This window comes from Neopsephotus bourkii, unplaced genomic scaffold (genome assembly GCF_033783945.1).
Source record: "Neopsephotus bourkii isolate Nb327-2 ecotype Australia unplaced genomic scaffold, CSIRO-AGI_Nbou_v1 NB_168, whole genome shotgun sequence".
In the NCBI taxonomy this organism is placed as follows: Eukaryota; Metazoa; Chordata; class Aves; order Psittaciformes; family Psittacidae; genus Neopsephotus; species Neopsephotus bourkii.
Genome location: NW_026900684.1, coordinates 4,303,296 through 4,325,364, shown reverse-complemented (window position 1 = coordinate 4,325,364; position 22,069 = coordinate 4,303,296). Strand labels below are relative to the sequence as shown.

The window sequence follows — 22,069 nt, the reverse complement described above, 5'->3', positions numbered from 1 at the left end:
CTTTTTCTGACAATATCCCTTCCCTAACCTTTCCTTTAATAGTCTACAGGATTCCTTTCCTTTCTGGTCTACAGATGTTTTGTTTGCTGTTGACTGGATAACCCTGCTTGACTTGGAGCACATGGAACCTTCTCCTTGCTCCTGCTCACTTAAATCACTTTTATATTTTCTGCTTTTCTACTCCCGTATCTATGTATGTGTGTGCTCAGGAGAACAGTAAAAGAGCAGCCTCAGTTCCAAAATACCTCTAATGCAGAGAGCTTTTCCCCTATGCAAGTGGAAGAAGGCATCCTGAACTCTTCACTTCATCTCTACACAGTTGTACAGGTATCTAACCCCCTGGTTTGTCTAAATGCAAACATTTTTTTCCAACAATGATCTATTTGGACAGGAACTTTTTTTTTTCTAGGATACATTAGAATAATCTAAAAAAGTCCAATCAAACCCCTATGTAAAAATTTAATATATTAGCAGTGATTATTGATGTCATCACATGTTGCTCATGCATGAAGCGTGAATGGAGGAAAGAGTTGTGTCTGTTCTCATGTGCTTTGAAGTTTTCTGAGAACACCCTCAAGTATTGCCATTCGTATATTCCTGGCACATGTACCAGTTTTGCAAACTTTGTTTTTAACTGTTGCTGTTCTCAGCATTCCTTAGGAAATACACACCAGCAAAACCAACCTTTAATTAAATTCTTAAGAAATAATTCAAAAAATGCTCTCCCCAATAACACCATAACCATAGCTAAAATTTTCAGTAGTAACCAAGGTGAAAAAGATCCTTCTCCCTCATGTGAACATGGTGGAAAAATCCCAGTGTAATAGGTTTTAAGATCAGATACAGTTCACTGTAAGACACCTCTTCTGAAACAAGGCTGTGCCATTCTTCTGGATTCTGAAGCACATAAACACATGGCACAATTTGATTTTAGTATCAGTTATACAGTGAACACTGCATACTCTTGGTACTCACAGGCCTAGTGAATAAGTCTAAAATTTAAAAGTCACCACAGCATGAAAGTAGTCATGTTACTGATTAGAATGCCCCTTGCAATGGTAGAGGCTAAGCTATGGTATAGTAGTAAGAACATGTACATGCAGAAGTCTGCTGGGGTTAGGAACATTGCAAGCCTTCCTTTTAGTACTGAATCAAGCAACAGTAAACTGAGAAACAGCCCACAGGATAAGAAATCAATATGAACAGTATAATCTCACTTTAGATGTACTATCCTGATTTGCAGAAAGCAGGTATTTTATTTCTTTTGCCGTCCTACAGTCTATGAGCTTGATTTGATTAGTTTTAATTTCACTGACACAATATTCCTAAGTCATTTCCAAAACTGCAACACAGCAGATATTTTGCAATGTAATTTTAATCTTTGATACACAGTGGCATTGACAAAAACTGAAGTTATTTTGATTTATTATGAAATAAGAGGCAAAGTACGAATCTACAGCTGAAGAATGCCAACACCTTGAGTTATTTAGAAGAGAGATCAGGAAACTAAGCTGCTACGAGCCCTCCAGTATCTCAGACCCCATGTGTTTGTTTCTAATAATAAAAGCCCTTAAAGCATCCTTACCCGTTATGTCAAACCAAAGTGGTGTTCCAAGAGGTTCAACAGCTATTACACCAATCATGTGAGCAACTGGGTCACTTTCCATCACCGTAAAAGAAAAATATGCTTCCTCAAAGTAAATGGGCTCTGTAGGTGGGATGGGCTTTGGAATCCACTCTATGTGAAGCCGTGTAGTTGATGATTTTTGTGGGCGACCATTATCTACAGCTTTAATCTGAAACAGACACATCTTTTAGGCTACAGGATAGCATAAATCACTATGTTGCATAAATGGAAAAGTAGTAAGAAGCTCCAAGCATGTTTGCTTGTGTGAGATATGCTCGAAAAGGTTAAGTGTCTCTCAAAGTGCCACTTGCCCTTCATTATCAGAGCAGCAAATGGAGAAAAAGTATGCAGCACCTGACAGCAGCACAAACTGTTACCATAAATTCACTTTTATTTAACTTTCTTCCTGAGAGTGAAACTGAATGCTTACATTCCCTCATCATGTTCATTATCTGTCAAGTTCTGGAAAAGAACACCAGCTTCTTGACTCAATACGAACACCTGAAATCATCCTTTAACAAAAAAAAAAAACAAACCAAAAAAACCCAAAAAACAAAAAATAACAAAACCAAACCCAAACAACCCACAAAACAATACCTCTGGATTTGTTGAAATTTCTTCCTTCAGATATTGCAGTCACTCATCTGCCAGCTACTGAATAAGAAGCTATGAAGATACAGATAAAAGAACACTCCACTTATTCATAATATATAAAATTTCGACTCACTGAAAGAATATCATAGTCCCTTGCTGCAGAAAATTTCTTTGAGGAAACCACACCAGTTTTTGGTTCAATAAAGAATTTGCCATGTTCATCACCGTCTTCTATGCTGTATGAGATCTCTGCATTGGGGCCTTCATCTTTATCTGCAGCAATAACTCGATAGATTGGCTCTCTCCTAGCAGTTCTCTCTCGTTCTGGCTTACCACGCTCTGGAAGACGGATTTTGTAGAACTTTTGCAAGAACTGAGGCTTATTGTCATTCTCATCTAAGACTTTCACAATCACCCGTGCAATTGTTGATTTTGCAGGAATACCATTGTCTGTTACCGTTACCTGTTTTTATTAAAAAGGATATGGTTAGCACTCAATTCAAACACAATACTTCCAACAATGCTCTTTTTAAATGAGATTTTCTTAAAACTGCCTACAACTGTGAAGTAATACCTTACTATCAGTTAAAGACCAGTGTGTAAAGCTATTTGGTCAACATTTACATAAGGCAGTACAAAAGCTTATTCAACTACTATCTTAATATTTTGCTGCTTGATGGATGTAGGAAAAGATAGATACATATGAAATCTATTTCTGTATTTTGCAGCACTGTAACTGAAATATTAACAAGTACAGGAACAGCACATGAGTATCTCTGATAACAGATGCACTACATAAAGATATTACACTTTCAGCAGTGTTTCTTTGCCACTTTTCAATTTAATAATTTTATTTTACTCTTCAAAAGATGCCATTCATATGAATATAAGTTTCAGAATTTGACAGGACTAGGCACTAAAAATCCCCCATGTTTTAAGACATAAAATCACTACCTTGTTTGAAAAAAACTTAAGAAATTGCTTTTCAAGGAAGACACACAACAATCTATTTCCATGGCCTAAATGAAATGGGAAATGAAACCAAGTCTGCTCTTCCAGCAATAGCAAAAATAACAATAGTAAAAATTTCTGCTAAAAAGCCAGGAAATTTGTGTAAAATATTTTACAATATTTACTCTAGGTCTGATCTAATGTATTGGCACGAGAAGTGAACATGAATATAATAAGTTATGTTAATTTGAAGTCAGAAAACAGAGAACAAAATCCTTAGGTAATGAAAAAGGATCAAACTGATGGAAAACAGTTCATTTATGGGACTCTTACCTTTAAACATTAACTCTTACCTACATGATCCTTTATTGGTTAACAAGGAGTTAAATATGAGCATATGTATATTACTTTAGCATCTATTTCAAAGAAGAAAAAGATAGGAGGTTTATGTTCCTGCTTCCTGCAAGAGCTCAAGTTACAGAATCAGGCCTATCATTTTCTGGCTGCACCCCAGCACCCATATAAATGCCAATTATTCACTAGTAACAGTATTGCTCTTCACTTCCTTTTCCTCTCTCTCTTCCCCCTGCTCCCATTAAAATAATTTTCACTGACTTTATGTACTTCCTTATTATTAAACAGAAATACACAGGGATGTCTCAGGATCACCTATGCCAGCTCTGCTGTGATTACAGGAAACTGACAAACTGAGATATGCTCATCTAATTCTTCCAGGTACTTGTCAAAGTGAGGAATGAAAAATTAAATATTAAAAAAAAAATATCAAACACCAAATATTTCTAACAAATTCTATGGGAAAGGTATGTTGCACACTGTAGTTTCATTCTTGTTTTGCGTTTGCAAGGAAGATACAAGTCTTTATTGTGAGGGAGCTTTGCAGAGAGCTCAGTTGCTACAATAACAGTGGGAAAACATAAGGAAGATACATGGTTGGACTCGATGATCTTAAATGTCTTTTCCAACCTGAATGGTTCTATGACTCTAAGATCAGTGCTGCAGATTGTGCTAAAGAAAATCAACCCCCCCTTAACCCAAACAAAAAGACCCTATGCACTGAGATACAGGATATCTCAGTTCCAACAAGCCCACCCCAGTCTGGGGGGAACACGTGTTTTTCTTCAAGAATATGGACGGTGAATTCCTTCACTAGTTCTTAGAATACCCTGTGAGATCTGATTATCAAAAAACAAAAGGATTCAAGGATAACATGGATACAAAATAATGAAATGAATACTCATGGAAGGCTAGAATCCTTGCTTAAAAAAATAATCTACATTGACACGAATGAGAAGATGAACAGCTTTTTTTCTTCTTTCCAATCTAAATACAAATGAAACATGCTATTACTTGAAAGTATGAAGAAAAAGTGTGAGTGATTAACCACAACAAAACACATGAAATGAACATGAAATGGCAGGATTTCCACATGTATGAATACGTTTTCTTTAGTACTTGTAATGGAATGTCTCCATTTTTCAATTGCAAAAAAAACCCAGACCACCCCAAAACCACAAAACACAACCCAAAAGAGGAAATTCCAAACAATACAGAATAACTTGTCTGTTAACATAAAATCAGCATTGCCCTGAGTAGAAAAAAAAAAAAAAGGCAAACTTGAGGAAAATCTAGTTTGATTTGAACATAACATCACCTTTTAAGGCATCACTGACATAACAGACTACGCGAAAACAAGAAAATAACATGAAGCAAACCTAAAATAACTGCATTTAAGAAGCGCCAACTGGCACTCAGAAAATAATTACAAGTTGGGAATAAAAGAATGGGGCACATTAATCACTATTATGTAAGCAGGAGTGCAATCAAGGATCAAATTTAATAGCAAACAAAGAATAAACCCACCAACCCATCTGATCAACATTTCAGTGCTCAATTAATTAGCCAGATGCTCAGCACTTGGCTCATAATCCTACCATCCTGTGCATTTCTAGGTTTTTATTTTCAAAGCTCTCAACATAAAACTAACAAATGAGAAAATGGCTACTTTGGGCCATGCTGTCTGTCAGTATTGCTCTGTATTTAAGAGTTCTTCTGTTGTTACTTAGTAGACTTTTATTCAAAACTTTAATAACCATCTGGGATTCAAAATGAAGGAAGAATGAAGAATTAAAAAGGATACCAGCAGGCCATAACCATATTACAAACTAACAAGCAATCAGCGTAATCTGCTACCTTCATAGAGAATGCTGAAACCAGGTTTTTTTGCACCATTGTGTGATAACATATTAAAAGAAACTTTTGAGTTCTGTACATGTTATCTTGATATAACCTACGGTTAAATTACCAGGTATGACTGCTAGCAGACAACTGCCCGTAACATTACACTACTAGTATGATCTCTGGCATAAAATTTGGCCCAGAACAAATAGCACACTCCCATCCATTGCCTAGCTGCAGTCTGAGAATTCATGCAATTATGGCACCATTCTCAACCAGCAACTTGGACATGGCCATCCTGTTCCAGGGATAAGGCAAAAACAATCAAAGCCGTACTGTGCCAGGTGGCTTCAGGGTCAGAGAACTATCTACAGCTCATTTTATTTACTATATAAATCTAACACAAAAGCCAGCACAATATGCATAGGAGTAAAAGTCATGAGATACTCATTTTACAACCAATATACATCGCAGTGGTCAAGAAATAAGATACAAATGACATGAAGTGCGTTGGGAAATTGACAAAAGCAGATTTAAGGATGCAATATAAAAAGAGAATAATATAATGACTTTCAGTTTCCAGGAATAACATGTCTAATACTAAATCGGATTTCCCACTGATTTTCTGCTACTACTACTACTAGAAACAAACTGCAGAGGAAATTGCATCCAATTGCTACTTAGGTGCAAAGAGTTCTTTCCAGACCTGATACAGAAATAAAAATAATGATAAAAATTTTGTCTAACAGCTGCATTAATCCAGCTTGCAATGCACCAAAGGGATAGAAAAAGGCCAAGAAGACTGCATTTACATTGGAGTTCTGCAGAGGTATCCTTTGCACTATCAAGGAATACATTCACAGTCCTACTAGAAAACTCTTCTACAGATTTCTCAAGTATTGAGGAAGTCCAGACTTGCTTCTGTAGCTATACTTAGTTTTGCTGACTCACATTGCAGTCTTTTATCTATCATCCAGGAGGAGAGGCAAAATAAAGATTCCAGATAAATCTTAGCATGTAAGTATCACCGTGAACATTAAGTCTTGGATACTTAAATAATACTTACTACAATATTTGTAACAGTGGGTGAAGTACAATACTGTCACATTGCATGACAGCACTTGTTAACGACACAGTTGTCTACATGTTTTTCTTTCATGTTTGACAGAGAATTTCTATTACATAAATTCCAGATGGTCAATTAAATGTAACTAAAAACAAAGAATTACACCATGAATTTCATGCTCTTGGACTCTGGACTCTATAATGCATATTTCATGACTCAATACAATCTGTTAGCATTCTCAATGTTAAAAAAAAAAAAAAGATTCTGCAGTTCTTTTTCAGAGGTCTATCTTCAGCAAAAGGCAGGCTGAAATGGCCATTCCAATAATTACACAGGAAAATAAAGTAAAATTAAAAAAAAGGGAATCATGCTCCTTATAACAATCACACCTTTGTACTACTTAAAAGAAAAACCTGGTTTACAGATATAAAAACAAAAAATTGCCTTCTATCTGTATCTTAATTCTTCTTACAAAAAAGTTCCAACACACTGTTTTTATAAGCTAGGTACTGCAATACATCTTCCATGTTGCAATATAATGAACATAGAAGAAAACTACTTCCGAAATTCAGTTCTCTAAATTCCTCATATAGTGATCAAGTATGGTAAACTTAACCCTTTGTGAAAGAACAATGAACTTACAGCCACTATTTTTCAGAGAATTAAAAAAATTATTTACCTCCAATATGTGTTCTCCCTGCTGCTCTCGATCTAGTTTTCTAGATGTAGTTGTAATTAGACCTGTAAATATAAAAGAATAATTAATCAGATCCTTCAAGAAAATAATGTGAATGAAGGTTAGGTTAAACCAGTAGTTACTGATATACAAAATCACAATTTCTTCTTAGGTGGTCTCTTCTATTTTTGCAGAAGTTACGCTTTCATTAAGGGACGGGGGGTGAGAGGTTTGCTTAAGAACCATGAAAATATTCTTTGCAATCTGAAAGCTAAACAGTTGCAACCCTTAAGACAGATGCAGTTCAATATTCAACACATCTGTGCATGTCATGCTTCTAACAGGGATAATGTATGTAATTCTCTCAGAAGACTTGTTTTCAGCGGGTGTTCATACTCCTTATTCAGAGGGTGCTCACAGACACTACAGGAATAATTACCAACCTCTTCAGGAGAAATATCTATTTGTATTTTTAGCAACAAGAACAGAAAAAGGATGATGTGAAGAGATGCATCAGTGGTGGTAACCAAAGACATTTGTGTTTGTTGGCTTGATTTGGCAAAGTTGTGAATGCCGTATCCCTGGCAGTGCTCAAGGCTAGGTTGGACAGTGTGGTTTAGTGTGAGGTTTCCCTGGCCATGGCATCAGGGTTGGAAATAGATGATCTTAAGGTCCTTTCCAACCCTAACTATTCTATGATTCTATCACAAGGAGTCAGTTGCTGTTGGCAACAGCAGACAAGTTCTTAATGCATGATGTCAGATTTTGTTGCAAGAGTCTGATACACCTTTGATGCAAGATTGGGAAGGTGCGATGACTTTTGCTTTAAATGAAGAAATTCAAGGATTATGAAGTGACAAAATGACACTGGAATATAAATACAAAAGGATGTTATTTGAATTAATTCTCCCTAACAGTAGGTTCAAAATTTTAACTATTCATTTGATGAAAAATAAATCAACTCAATTACAGTTGAATGGCTGGCTATGATATGGCTTAACTGTGCCATGGATGCAGACACAAGAGATAACTCAAGTTTCTTTGCTGCACAAAAGCCATTAACTTGTTTGCAGATACAAGCTGGCCCCACAAACACTACTGTGGTGTTCACATTAGATTGAGCCTGTGCTAGGTAAATCCTGATAGATCTAACGTGGCTTGTCATGGAGCAAACGAGATTTGGATACATGCAGCTTAAGCCACTACTGGCCAAAGCATCCCATATTCTCAAGAATTCAGTATATATAAGATACAGAAGATGATGTAATGTCATGAGACCTTTTATCCAACTATTCCAGATTTTTACGGTGACAAGAAAGCAGTGCTATCTCAATCCTTAATTGTCAAACTGAAAAACAGGCAAGCAATTACCCAATTAAGGCCAAATTAGAGATGAAAACAAGGCTACATACTTCATGTTCCTGTTTCTAACTATACTTTAAGCTTTAATAATAAGACCTCTTATTAAGTAAAATTATAATCCACTCTTAAAATTTTCAAGGTTGATCTGCTTTAGTAAAAAAGCCTTCAATTTTGTCTCACAGCTGATAAAAAACAGAGTGTATAAGAGCAATAAAGATTTTTAATTTCACCTAAAAGAGAAAGGCCAATGGAAGCAGTATTGTATACCACCAATGCATAGCTACTCAGTGTTCCTGTCAAAATACAGTTGTAGTCTGCATAAAACAACAGCCTGTACTAAATAGTATGAATAAAACCTATATAAGGCAATATTACAGCTGTCAAACGTTCAAACAACTATTATTCAAGAAATAGTGCAAATAATGGCTGTGCAATTATGGTAAAATCTGCCCTTGTTCTTCCAGCAGTTTGGTTTGCCATTGTATCAAATCCATTATATACCTGCTATTCTAGACATAAAGACCTATTATCTTCTCCTACTTTATCTTTTTATGCTTTCACAGGATATAGAAAATACGTATGTTATTGTTAAGATACAACTTTTGGTATTATAAAGCAATTGTCCCTAATTACAAAGAAAATGAGAATGAAAATTAAAAAAAAACCCCAGCCAAACAAACAAGGCAAAACTGTTTCATTAGTACTGTCAATTTAGGAAGGGAGGGGAGAGTGGAGACAAGGAAAAATATAAAAAAAAATAATGATTCTGCAACTCTGAAGTAAACTCCTTGAGGTAATAACTTCCTACAGAGATTAGACAGCTGTGAACAATGACAACTGAAAATATTTATTGTCACATATTCTAAGCAAAGCTTTCTCCTGATTTCCTGGCTGAGGTACCTTTTCTTTTCACAGGCTCTATGGGAAAAAGCACGGAACTCTTCACTGGAAGTGAACAAATGGCAGAGACGGTATCTCGTCTGCTTCTCTCAAGCAAAGGGACTTGTAGGTGACTTCAAGAAACACAAGCTCTCCTCAGTTTTCTATTGAGAAGCTCTGGAGAAAACCAGTACAAGCCCTCCCACGAAGCATTAAACCTGAGAATCATCACAGTTGCAAGGAAAAAGGGTAAATTTCAGCATAGCCACTAAAGGAGCTGGCTACTGAATAGGTGGGTTGAGGATGAGAAAGGTCTCAAAAGGCACAAGAATAATAAAGTAATTCCAGCAGAAATATCTCATTATGCTTGCATTTCTATGAATATCCAATATTCAGTCTATACACTATGTCTGACAATATTAGAGTCCATCTCTCACAGCAGAAGCAAGTAAAGAATTGCTAACACATGAGAGCAGGAAGACAACACCTTTTGAGTTTCCTATCCACTTTTTCCCTGATTAAAAGCCATTAAGGACTGGAACCACCACTGATAAATGCCAACTAATACTTTGGGAAAAGAAACAAGCAAAAAAATGCTTTTGCAGCAAGCACTCCAGACATTATTCTATCCTGTACCCGCTACTCGACATATTACAATTTATTAATGGAAATTTAATTCCAGACATATTTTCTTGTTTATGAAGCCAGTCAATACAGCTAAAATGGGTAGGCACAAGAACGCCCAGTAAGAACAAAGACAGATATATATGCTCTGATCTGTTAAAACTTCCAGACTTTTCAAGAAAGCACACCACACTGTTAAAACACTTCAGATCAATAACAGAAGGGTTTAGTCTTCACCATATATATCCTGTATATTCAGCAGAAACTAATGCCAACAAAGGAAATGTAACACTTCTAGATTTAGAATCACATACACATGCATGGCATTCTTTTTATTTAACCCTTTACTGCTAGCCACTTTACTAAGTGAAAATTTAGCTTCAATGAAATGTTTCACTACAGCTTGACTGTAAAAGGTTTGATTATGGCAGTCACTAAGATTTTCAATTTTTTCCAAGTTTTTCCTATGTTGTAAGATGTTTAATGCTGCACTAAGATTTCATCAGTTGTTAAAGAGCTTTCCTGAATTAAGGCCATGGTAATAAGGTCTAGTGCTCCTATGCAGCATGGTCTTTGTGACTGCCCATTAAAAGGGTTGCAGAGAATCTTTTGACCTAATATAAGTTAGCTCCCATTAACAAGAGCCACCACTACTCTTTCTACTGAAAACAAAAGTTCTTCAATTTCTTAGATTGAACTCCACTCTTTTCTGTAACAGTTTAGAGATGTCCTTGCTGTGCCCCTCCCTCTACACAAATAAATGAATAGCCACACCTTTCCATACACCACATCCCCACAGAAGTAACAAGTAAAAGATAATTTCAATTAATCTCTGAAGAAGTCTGTAACATAATCAGTTCTGATAATCTTATTGTGAACTGGGGAGAATCTGTTCACTGCTGAATGAGAAAAATGACGGCCTGTGTGAGAAACAACCAGCCTCTGTGACAAAGCATTCAGTTTTGAAACAAAACACATACAGAGCATCATTTTGCAGTCATATTTTCCTTATGCCCCCTCTTACCCCGCTCCCTTTCCTCCCTCTCCACAAGACCAACAGGAACAATGAACTCCAGTAATTCACACCACTATTATTCCACCTGGAAATCAATGCACACTATGGCAAGATGGGTCAAGCACCCTCAGGAAAACAAGAGTTTATAACAAGCATTTCTAAGATAATGATGAGCAAATAGTATCTCTAGTGAATTGGTGCAATTTTTCTATTCAGTAATGTTTCAAAACTCACCTCAGCAGAAACATTTTCATAGCAGCAGCTTAGCAATTTAAAGAGCCTGGATAAACCACTGCTGTTCTGCCTCACTAGCTGTAGAGGTACTATAATGAGGTGAAACTAACTGTAAACATCCATAACAAACCAAACTCATCAGGTAACAAATACAATTGTATTCTCTCTTCCTTCCCCTTCTGAGTTTACATTCCAGTTATATCTGCTGCCTATTTGAGGTCTACTGAAAAAAATCAAACTGTATTCAAACAAAATTTACTTTAGATTTCTATTTTAAGCAGTATTAAAACAAACAGACAAAAATGCCACTACAGGATTCAATTACATAAATATAAATTCAAACTGCTACACTTGGAATACAAAATAGCACAAAGGAGCTGACATTAGCAGGGATTTCTCTTATCCCATATAAGCTTTCATCTCAGTGCCCAGTTATGTCATGTTACATCTGCATCTGAAAAACAGCACATCAACCACAACTTCCACACAATGCCACCTCTTAAACCCCTCCCTCCCCACCCAGGTAAGCACCGTGTTATGAATGTTAATATTAATTCCAGCTATTAGCTATCTTTATGGCATGGATGATCTCAGCGATGAAAGAAGTAGCATCAGAAAAAGTGGTCTTTGCAAGGGGAGGAGGAAGGCTCAAATTTTTTGTTGTACTGTGTATACATCACGCATTCCCTAATACAAGCATACCTACAAACATTTACGTTTTCAAAACTGTACACAGACTTTCCAACTGCACATTCAGCTTGAGATGATGAAGGTTCTGGAGCTGGACAGGAGTCTGGCTGTTAGCCAGGGCTTAACCCACTGTGATCTGGGAAACTAAAACAGATGCCAAGTCTACTAAGCTGCCTCCAGTGAGTATTGTAGTGTATGAAAAGAAAGTTCCTCTGTTCAGTGAGTGCACTGGCATTGAAGGAAATACGGAAAGCAGCTACAACATTTTTTATCACCAAGTTCAAAAGATAAAAGACATTGGAACTAAATATAAGCGAGGTCACATTTTGTTGATAAGATTATCATCTTCTATGTTGAACACAAACCATAACCAGTCAGCAGAAATGTTTTCTCTGGATGGCATTAGTGCAACTCAATCAGTTTAAAGCTTTAATCAGTTTGCTTACAATGTGTTACTATTTAGGCTCTCATTTCACCCACTTCAACCTCAAAAAAAATGTCTAATGAATGTCAGAAATAATTATCTTGGTATTTTATTTACAAGGTCTTAATATATGAATCAGTGTAAGAGTTGAAGGACCTATGGATTTTAAATTCACATGTGACTGTAATAATCTAGTTTGACAATTGCATAACATGACCCTAAAGCACAGGGCAAATTACCACTCACATCCTGTTAGTTGAAGACCAATTATGTCTCTTCAAGTGATAAAAATGCTGTCGTGCCGCAAGGCAGGATTTCCTACTAATCGTCCTCACTTAAGAAATAGTGTATTATATCCAGTTCAAGACAGCTTTCCCTCTAGACAGAGGAATATAGCTTTTGTCGGAGACTAAGTCCACTAGAATTAGCAGTTCCCTGCTCAAGAAAGTACTTCCTGTGAGCAAGCCATGTCTTAGACATCCCTAACAGAGTGTCAAGTCTACTGTTGGGAAGATCTCATTGTTTTAAACTGCTTCCAGTATCTCCAAAATAAGGATAAAATGACTGATAAGCACAGTAATCCATGATTGTTTCATCACCACCACAGGAAGATGACTATTTTTTTTAGTCATCTTTCAATTCATTTCAAGTTAACTATGATTTACACCTCACTTACTTCACAAACAATGACCATCAGAAAAGGCCCTTGTTTGCTTTCTAAGGATACTCAGATAAGCTTTTTGGCAAGACTATAGTCAAATATTGTCTTCTCTGTAAGCCAAGCCAAGGCTTCACAACTGAAACAAACGGGTTATTAAAAACAGGTCAATGAAAAGTAATAGCAGGGGGATTTAAGAACAGGTTTCAGCTTTGCAGCTGACAAAATATAAATTCTATGGCTTACAGTCATGTATAGATGACAATTATAAGCTAAATAGCGTGCCGGCATAATATATCGCCACGAGGCAGGCTGCTGAATTAAAAACCAAACAAGATCATAGTCCTAACCAGCTATCATACTGGAGAAAGTATATCATAAGGGAACTCAACAACTTCGGTTTATGAAGTCCTAAAGGTAGTTCCTTAGCAATTTGACTTGCTTTTCATTCCTAAACTCTTACTTGTCCTAAGCACTTCTATAGCTTTCAATAAAACCAGCAACAGAACCGTCACCAGTAATTTTGAAGTGCTGAAGATATGATTATAAACATATACTCCCCGAAGAAACTAGCAGGATGCTTTACAAGCACATTAAATTGTTGCAACTGCCTCTTCTGTTCAAATAAAATAAAAGCAATAATTTCCATTGTTTCAATAAAGACTGCAAAAATGGTACCACATTTCAAGAGAAACTGAAAGTCCAGGTTCTTTTTTCCACCCTTAGCTGAATACTCCATCCACTAGCTAAAGAGTTATGTTGTTTGCTTGTTCTCTTGGGTCTTGTGAATCTTACCTTTTTTTGCTATACAGCTGTTTAGGTAGAAAGAAGATCACTTCTGCCTAACACAGCTTACAGCCTGTGGCTTAGCAGGCTTTTTTAGGCAGTTTAAATCCCCTTTGGGGGCTAAAGGAGTAGTTTTTGCTTCACATATGAACTTTCTGATCAGGATATTTTACAAAAAAAGATTAGTTAAAACACTCTATAAATAGTTTTAGAAAAATTGTGAAGGGAGACGTACTTCAGTACACTGCACTGAAATCAGCGCTCCTTTTCTGTAAAGTATTGCATGATTGCCCTCAACTAGTACAGTCTTTCACAGTTTTCATGCCTTTCCCCTTTAATTCCCATCTGCAGCAATTCAGTCAAAAGTCAGGACACTCCCACAACATACAGGCACCTAAGTAAACTCCAACTTGAATGGTCTAAAATGCTTTATAGAACTGCACACTGTACTTGCTCTTCAGACCACCTTTTTATTAGAGACACTTCTTTATTCCTGATTCAAATGCTGATGCACATCCTCTGGATTTCATTCACAAAAACATTTTTGGCACATTTATCCCAGTGAATAAATGTCCTGCCCTTTGAACGGTATGAAAAGTAAAGTAATAACCAAGATCTCAGTTGCACCCAGGTCAGGACTGCATCAAACAAGGGATAACTGGTCTAGCCCATAGGGGTAGGCTTGTGTCAGCACATCAAAAGTACTGAATTTATTGAAATATGGTAATATCAGTGTTTATGAGTTTGTTACTTGTTGCCAAAACAGACTGTAAGCTTTGTAGATAAGATTAAAAAGTAAGTTACTTAACCCTGCTATATCACACCACGAATCACCATGTTAATCAGTAACCAGACAATTTAACTATTCAATCCTACCAGTACAAAATGAAAGTACAAGGTGCATATGTGAAGTTAAGTGTCACTTCCCTGAACTATTTTAACAGTTACAAAGACCTGGAATTTGCTTATCAGAGTACTCATTAACCATTTTAGTGATTACGAGCAGGGAGCAAACACAAGCAACCTACCAAAGATTATTAATATATGGTATAAGAAGGGAAAACTCTTTACACAAACAACTAATTATCCAATCCAGTAAACACTGTAGAGTTTCAATTTCAACTAGATTTCAAATGACATATGATATCTGTGCTTAGTGATCACATAATTATATGAAAACTGCTCAAATATAAAAGTAAATATTGTACTTTTGAATACTCTAATTAGTCATGTAGTACATTATTTTCAGCCTGTATTTATTAAGACAGTGATATAACTGCTTCTGCCATAATTCTTTTACAAGTAGAACTACTTGGGGAATAATGAAAATAAATATGTAAATAATCACACATCCCTAAACAGCTATACTAGAAAAATAAACCAAAGCCTGAAATCCTACATTCTGAATGCTTCAAAGCATTTAGGATGTGTTCATTCTCATTGTCAAGCGCATCCTTTTTGTAGTTTGTTTCTCTCATACGTAACAAGATAAAAAACAGAACTGTAAGTCATAAGCAGTGTAAGAGGAAAATACAAAAAAATAGCATTTAATACGTAATTAAAAAATAGTTAAGAATTTTGAATGGAAAATAAAACAATAAAATCCAAGTGTGATTACTGAAACTAGTAAGTGATGATAAATGTCCTATCAAATGAACTTTGATCTTGCTATCAACACAGAACTACAAACTTTTGTTATTTTTTTGCTTACCTTGCAAAAATACTCTTGCCTTCAGCACCATCTGGTATACTAAAGTGACACCAATTCAAAGTTCAAATGCCTTCGATAATTAACTCTTTCAAGTGACCTGATCTTCATCACTTGCTTTATTATCTCATTGTGAGACATACCATCTTCAATAATTAAGTACAGAATTACTGCCATAGTCTTACGCCATCTTGAAAGATCTTTTCAAACCTGACATAATCTTATTGCACTTATAGTGCCTGAACAAAGGAAGAAAAATCATGCTCCTTTCTAAACTTACCTTTTTTTTCCTTGAACAAAGAAAATGCATTTTCCAGATTACAGTAACCAGCACTGAGTTGTTAATATGTTTTAAATAAAATCACGATCAGTTGAGAGAAGCATTTAAAACCAATTATTGAATGACTGAAGTTAATTTTGAGGTCACTTTCTCTACTACAAAAAGTTTTATAATTTCATGATTAATCTCCCGCAAAACTGTTGCAACACACGTGGATTAAAGAAGATTGACAAATTCACAAAGAAAGAACGCATATAGTGTTTTGAATTTACTCTGCCAGTAAAGCTATTTAGTTGGTAGCTATTGTCTCTGAAATGCAACGTAGCTAAGCAAAATTTAATTCTGAACCTCTTGCATTAACTGAATGTATTCATCAACAAACAGATTTTTTAGCAGCAACAACCATAAAGTCAAAGTTTACATGAGCTACAACTATACCTCAGTATGCAAACAACCTAAACTTTACAACAGAGATTTAAAAGGTATCACTGTAAGTCAAGAATACATGATTTCCAAGCGAAGTACGAGAGCAGATTTCCATGTTGGCTATTGTCTTGATGTCAAAATTACTCTTATACAATTCAACTGTTTTTACTATTTTTTAAGAACAGAACAGTGGTTTGGTTGCAATTATGGCATATAACTGACAGCATTGGTTAAGAACAACTGTAAGTAACAGGAGAAATTACTGAACTCTTTATGCCATTTAATAAAATTCTACAAACAGAAAAATGTATTATGAGGAAGAGTAAAAAGTTTGATAATATTTTAAAAATTTTTTGGGGGGAGCAAAATATGAACACAGCTTTTAAAATTTTTTTTATAAACTACAGTGATAGGTTTTAAGTGAAATAAGAAATTTAAAAAGTGTAGTTAAAATTTCTTAGTATTTAGCCTATTATGGTAACAAAACAGCTCCCAAATAACATTACATTTTAAAATATAAAATTGTGAAAAATAGTTAATTAATTGAGAACAGATATGAAAACTAGCTGACTGTTATTGACAAAATCCATTTCCTCCGAATTTTGAAGACATGGCTTATGAAAGGGGGAAATGCACCTTCCAAATATTTATTACTGGATTTTGTGTGTGTTTGTATGGGTTTATTTATTTTACTATTTGTTTTTTGTTAATTTCCTTAAGAAAGCTCACCAGTTGCAAGAGATAGTTGGTCCTTCTTTGTCAACTTTAGAACTGACCATCCAATTTGAAAAGACTTTTAAATTTCAAAATGTAGACAAATTCAAGAATCTGTCTCCTTAAAAAGCCAACAAACAGAACTGTATCTCTGTTGCTGAAATACAGAATGTTTTTCAAAGCTCTTGAAGGACTTCAGAATCAAATAAAATTATGATTTGGCACAGGCTTTTCCAACATGTATCACAGCAGTGACACTGGATGGAAAGGTTTTTATCTCAAAGCAACTGGGGCAGGAACTAAGAGTAGCATAGAATCATAGAAAGGTTTGAGTTGGAAGGGACCTTAAAACTCACCTAGTTCCAACCCCACCTGCCACATACAGGGACACCTTCTACTCAATGCCCCATACCAATCTGCCCGTGGCAACACATCCAGGGATAGAGAATCCATACTTCTCTGGGCAGCCTGTTCCAGTGTCTCCTCACCATTACAGTAAATATTTTCTTCCTAATATCTGATCTAAATCTCCCCTCTTTCAGTTTAAAGCCATTCCCCCCTTGTCCTGTCACTGCATGCCCTTGTAAAACATTCCTCCACAGATTTTTTGGGGGCCCCCTTTAGGTAGTGGAAGACTACTTGCTATAAGGTCTCCCTGCAGACTTCTCCAGGCTGAACAAGACCAACTTTCTCAGCCTGTCTTCACAGAAGAGATGCTCTGGCCCCCTGATCATCCTCATGGCCCTCCTCCAGACCCAACTTGAGCAGGTCCATATCCCTCTTGTGTTGGGGCCCCAGAGCTGGATGCAGTACTCCAGGTGGAATCCCATTAAAGTGGAGTAAAGGGGAGAATCGCTTCCCTCCTGTGACCCTGCTGGTCACATTCCTTCTGAGGCAGCCCAGCATGCCAGGAAAAAAAAAACTACATGATATAGCACTATGAATAAAAGCAACACTTCCTTTGTTTGGGTTTGTGTATGTACAACTAAACCCTGAAATGCTAGTTTCTAAATGTGAATTTGGAGATTTATACAACGCTGCTTCGCTCCTCCCCCCCCCCTTTTTTTTTTTTTTAATTTTCTTCTTTTTATTTAGTCACAGAATGCTTTGTGTTGGAACAGACCTTAGAGATCATCTAGTTCCAACCCACCTGCAATTTGAGGGACACCTTCCACTAGTTCAGATTGCTCAAAGCCCCATCCAGCATGACCTTGAACACTTTCAAGGATGGGGCATTCACAGCTTCTCTGGACAAGTTGTTCCAGTATCTCACCACCCTCACAGTGAAGAACTTCCTAATATCTAACCTAAATCTACCCTAAATTGCATATTATTTTCTACAATTACAAGGCACAATACTAATGGAAGTCTAGAATGCACTGCAGTTGTTTAACTACTGATCTGAAGGACTTCTTTAACTGAACCATATGTAAAGACCTCCATGCAACACTTATGACAGAGACCACATAAACTGCTGTCAACGGCCTTGTCTCCCCTCTTAGAAAAGCTGAAGAAGAGTTTTATAGCTGACTCCTAGTTAGCCTTTAGCTGTGACTCCACAGTTCCTGTAAAACTGTTATTTTTGCTGGGATTGAGCTTTTATTCTCACCATTCACAAATCAAGCCAAGCTAGATCTGAATGTCCCGGGTTTAGCAGTAGCAGTCATTATGGCATTAATTTGGAGTAATCTTCTCTTGATTAATTCCCTATTAATACTAGCATTACAGTGTTGTTATGTACAAAAACTATCAAGGAAAGACATCTCTTTGAATGCCTGTGTGAAGGTAGTACTATGCAAGTGATTGATCACCACCTCTTCCCTGGCTAGAATTACCACTTCACATGTTATATACTCCCGCTCAAAAAAAATATGCTACAGACGGAGTCTAGCACCATCATCATTTCTGCATCAGAATATGGAAAAATCAAAGACAACCTTAATTTTCTTTTAAACTCCTGCATTACAACACAGATCATGCAGAGCACGACTTTTAAGTTTTTATGCAGTTCAGGGACAGAAAAAGGAGAAACGAAGGACTTCTGTGCTTCCCATTTATTTTTTACCTCCTACTATTTCTCTTTTTCCAGACATGCAAAAGAATAAATAAATAAGCAAGCCCCAACACAACCACTTAAAAGTGATCTGTACATGAATGCTTGGAAATAGTTCTTTAAAATAGCTGCCTATACTACAGCAAATTTTCTATATTTTCAAGTGTTAAATCCTTAAATATTGTAAAGCAGATATTAAGATGTCAGAAATTTCGCAGACATAAACTTGTTTCCCCAGTTTCAAAAAACAACCAAAAGAAAAATACTTGTTGAACTGCACTTCACGTGCTTTAAACAGCATTTTAAAAGGAAAATAAAAGTACCTTTTGCAGAATTAAGCTTTCTTTCCAAATACGTATCTGTGTAAACTTTCATCTACTCATGTAACCCTCTGTGGTTGCAGATCAACAAACATTTGGGTTAATTCTGGTCACATTTTTAGTAAAGGTTAAGAAAAAAAAAATAAAATCTGTTCCAGAGACAGTGTAATCAAACACTTTATTTTCTCTGCATGTGACAGGTAAACAGTTGGGCACATGGAGGCTATTATATATGCTTTGAGTTGTGTGACACAAATGAACAATAGTTGAGCCTGGCATTATCTGCCAGCTACAGAAGTAACAAGAACAACTTCAGTGTTTTGGTCTTTATTTAACTTTCAATCACATTAGTGTGTAATGTGGCAATACTGGTTTTATTCAAGTTCTAAAATATTACATCAATTGGGATTAAAACCCACAAGCAGTTAAACAACAAAGATTTCCTTTGTTCAAATGAAGCCAACACTACTGTGCAGTGACTCGCCCTTCATTTCCTCACTAAGTAATTCTCCAGTGTTATCGGAAACCCATGGAAGTTGTTCGCAGCTGTACCCATTTCCTATTTCACTTCAGTCTCCAAATCAGAGAGACAGACACAAAGATACTGCTCTAAAGGTTACAAACAGTGTAAAATGATAAAATCATATGACGTAGACAGTCTGACCATGAGCCATTAGCATTTTATAACCTCACAAAGCTGTAATAATTACCAGGGCTCAACAGAAAGCGAGAGCCACAGACTCAGTGCTGCTAAAATTTAAATCCCATTCTTCAATAGAACAAACTTTTAATATTGAACTAGCATTCTATTTCGGGTTTGTACATATAGAAATGTCTTTAAGTCAGCACTTAATCTGAAGGCTGCTGTTAATTTGTAATGGGTGGTTTGAAGCATGGTATATAGTTTATGAAACAGACTACCACAATCCTAAATTGGCATAGGATCTATTTAACATAAGTACTTTCAAAAAATTTGAGATAGTAAAAAAAGCATAGGGGAAAAGAAAAAAATATACAATAAGAGCAAAAGTTATGTCAGATAATATTAAATCCTAGACAAACACATTTTCAGATTGTTACTCAAACTAAAAAACTCCAGAGTCAAGACTGCTAAATCATCGTGACTGTTTTGCCATGTGTGCATCAAGATGCACAGATTTGGGCGTCACTGGAAGCACCCGATTATAGTATGTTCTGAAACAGGTAATTACTCAGTGTTTCTGCTGGAATCCCCTACGTAAGAAAGGCCTTATATAAACGCCTAACTCCTACACCAGAGGATTACTAATTTCCTCAAAGGAATGTCTATGGCATTCTCATGATAATACCCAAGTGCTGCTTAAATGTCCATGAATATATCTTCTGAACGCTTCTAAGCAATTAGGTCAAGCAATTATTTCTATTTAATACCTGCAAAACTAAGTATGGGGAAATCAACACAAAATTAATTTTATCATTCTCCTCTCCTGGTTATGAACACCAGTCTAGGTTTTGGAAGTATATGTTATTTTCGTATCAAGTTGCATTAAATGCATAGAAAGCTATACTTTTTCAACCAGCATTTCTGCAAATCTGACTCAAAATTGTTATATGGAACAATGAAAAGTAACCCCCCTGCCTCATTTGCTATTATTGTCTTAAATTTCTTAATTAAGGCATGGCTTCTGGCGAAAATGTTATTTGCTACCCAACCCCGATTCTTTCCCCAAGCCAAGATCTGGTTGGTACAATAAATGTACCAGAAGTCCTAAGGGAGTGGAAACAAACATACCCATTTTGTAAAAAGATAAGAAATCATTTCTTGCCTAAACACATGGGCAAGGTAGTAAAAAAAAAAAAAAGAAAAAGTACACTGGTCTTCCCTCACCCTATATGCATAGCTGCTTAGGATTCTGCTTTCTTGCTCAGTAACATTAAGAAGAACCAGAACTCTGTTCATTATGCAAATACAGGTTTTGCCATTCTAATGTGCATACTGCCACTTACAAGGTAGTATAAGCTGCTTTCAGGTACCATAACTCAGCAATCTGAGATATAATCATACCAAGCCTGTACCATAGACTAGCAGCTGTATTTTAAAACTGTGGCATAGCAAAACTATTCCATCCATATGGAAACTGATATAGAGCACAGGGGACTTCAGCAAGCTTCTTTTGTTTAGACAGAGTTCACTCAATGGGTCTAGTTCTGCAGCAACCAAGGTTATTCTCCTCAGCTCTTAAACTTCCATATTTTGCATATGACTCATTGAGCCATTACTGTTGGTCAGTTACAGGTGAATACCTTTCTTCCATTTCACGAGGCCTGCAATCCCCTAATTTAAAGAATAAAAATAGAAGAAAACTACAAAACATAGGAAACTGAAAGAAAAATAATTTTATTGACTATGGAACTCTGGGGAACTTTAAGCATACATTTTTAGTTGGGGAGCTAGTTTGCATACTACCCTTCATGATTCTTACTGTGTGCAACAAAATGCACGTATTTAATGCATGTCCCACTCTCCTGTCTCAGACAGAATGAAATTACATTTTCTGACTGAAAAATCTCTTAGTAAAATTAATAACTCTCTTGAATGAGCACTAACAGATCCACTTCTAAATGGTAAATCCAATATAGATGAGAAATTATATAATGATAATTCACAAACTGCTCATAAATGTGCACTTCTATATAGCTGTACTATCAGCTATTATTAGTAGGTGCCATACTAAGTACCTCTTCCACTTTCTCTAGAAATTACTGCAATCTTCCTGTCAACTGTCATGTTTCCAGTATTCCTCTTC

General features: G+C 36.1%; 1 protein-coding gene across 7 annotated transcripts in view; it reads right to left on the bottom strand.

Annotated features, from left to right (window-relative positions):
* FAT1 (FAT atypical cadherin 1) overlaps positions 1-22,069 on the bottom strand; it is a 109,507-nt gene that overhangs the window by 44,506 nt on the left and 42,932 nt on the right. For all 7 annotated transcript variants that reach the window (XR_009728153.1, XM_061371325.1, XM_061371333.1 and 4 more), the window contains exons 4-6: positions 7,114-7,175; positions 2,355-2,684; positions 1,586-1,796 (exon numbers count right to left, since the gene is read on the bottom strand). Coding sequence is in view for 6 of the 7 variants with exons in the window: in XM_061371325.1 (XP_061227309.1) it covers positions 1,586-1,796; positions 2,355-2,684; positions 7,114-7,175 (603 nt within the window). In the remaining variant the exon portion in view is untranslated. The remainder of the gene's footprint in view (positions 1-1,585; positions 1,797-2,354; positions 2,685-7,113; positions 7,176-22,069) is intronic.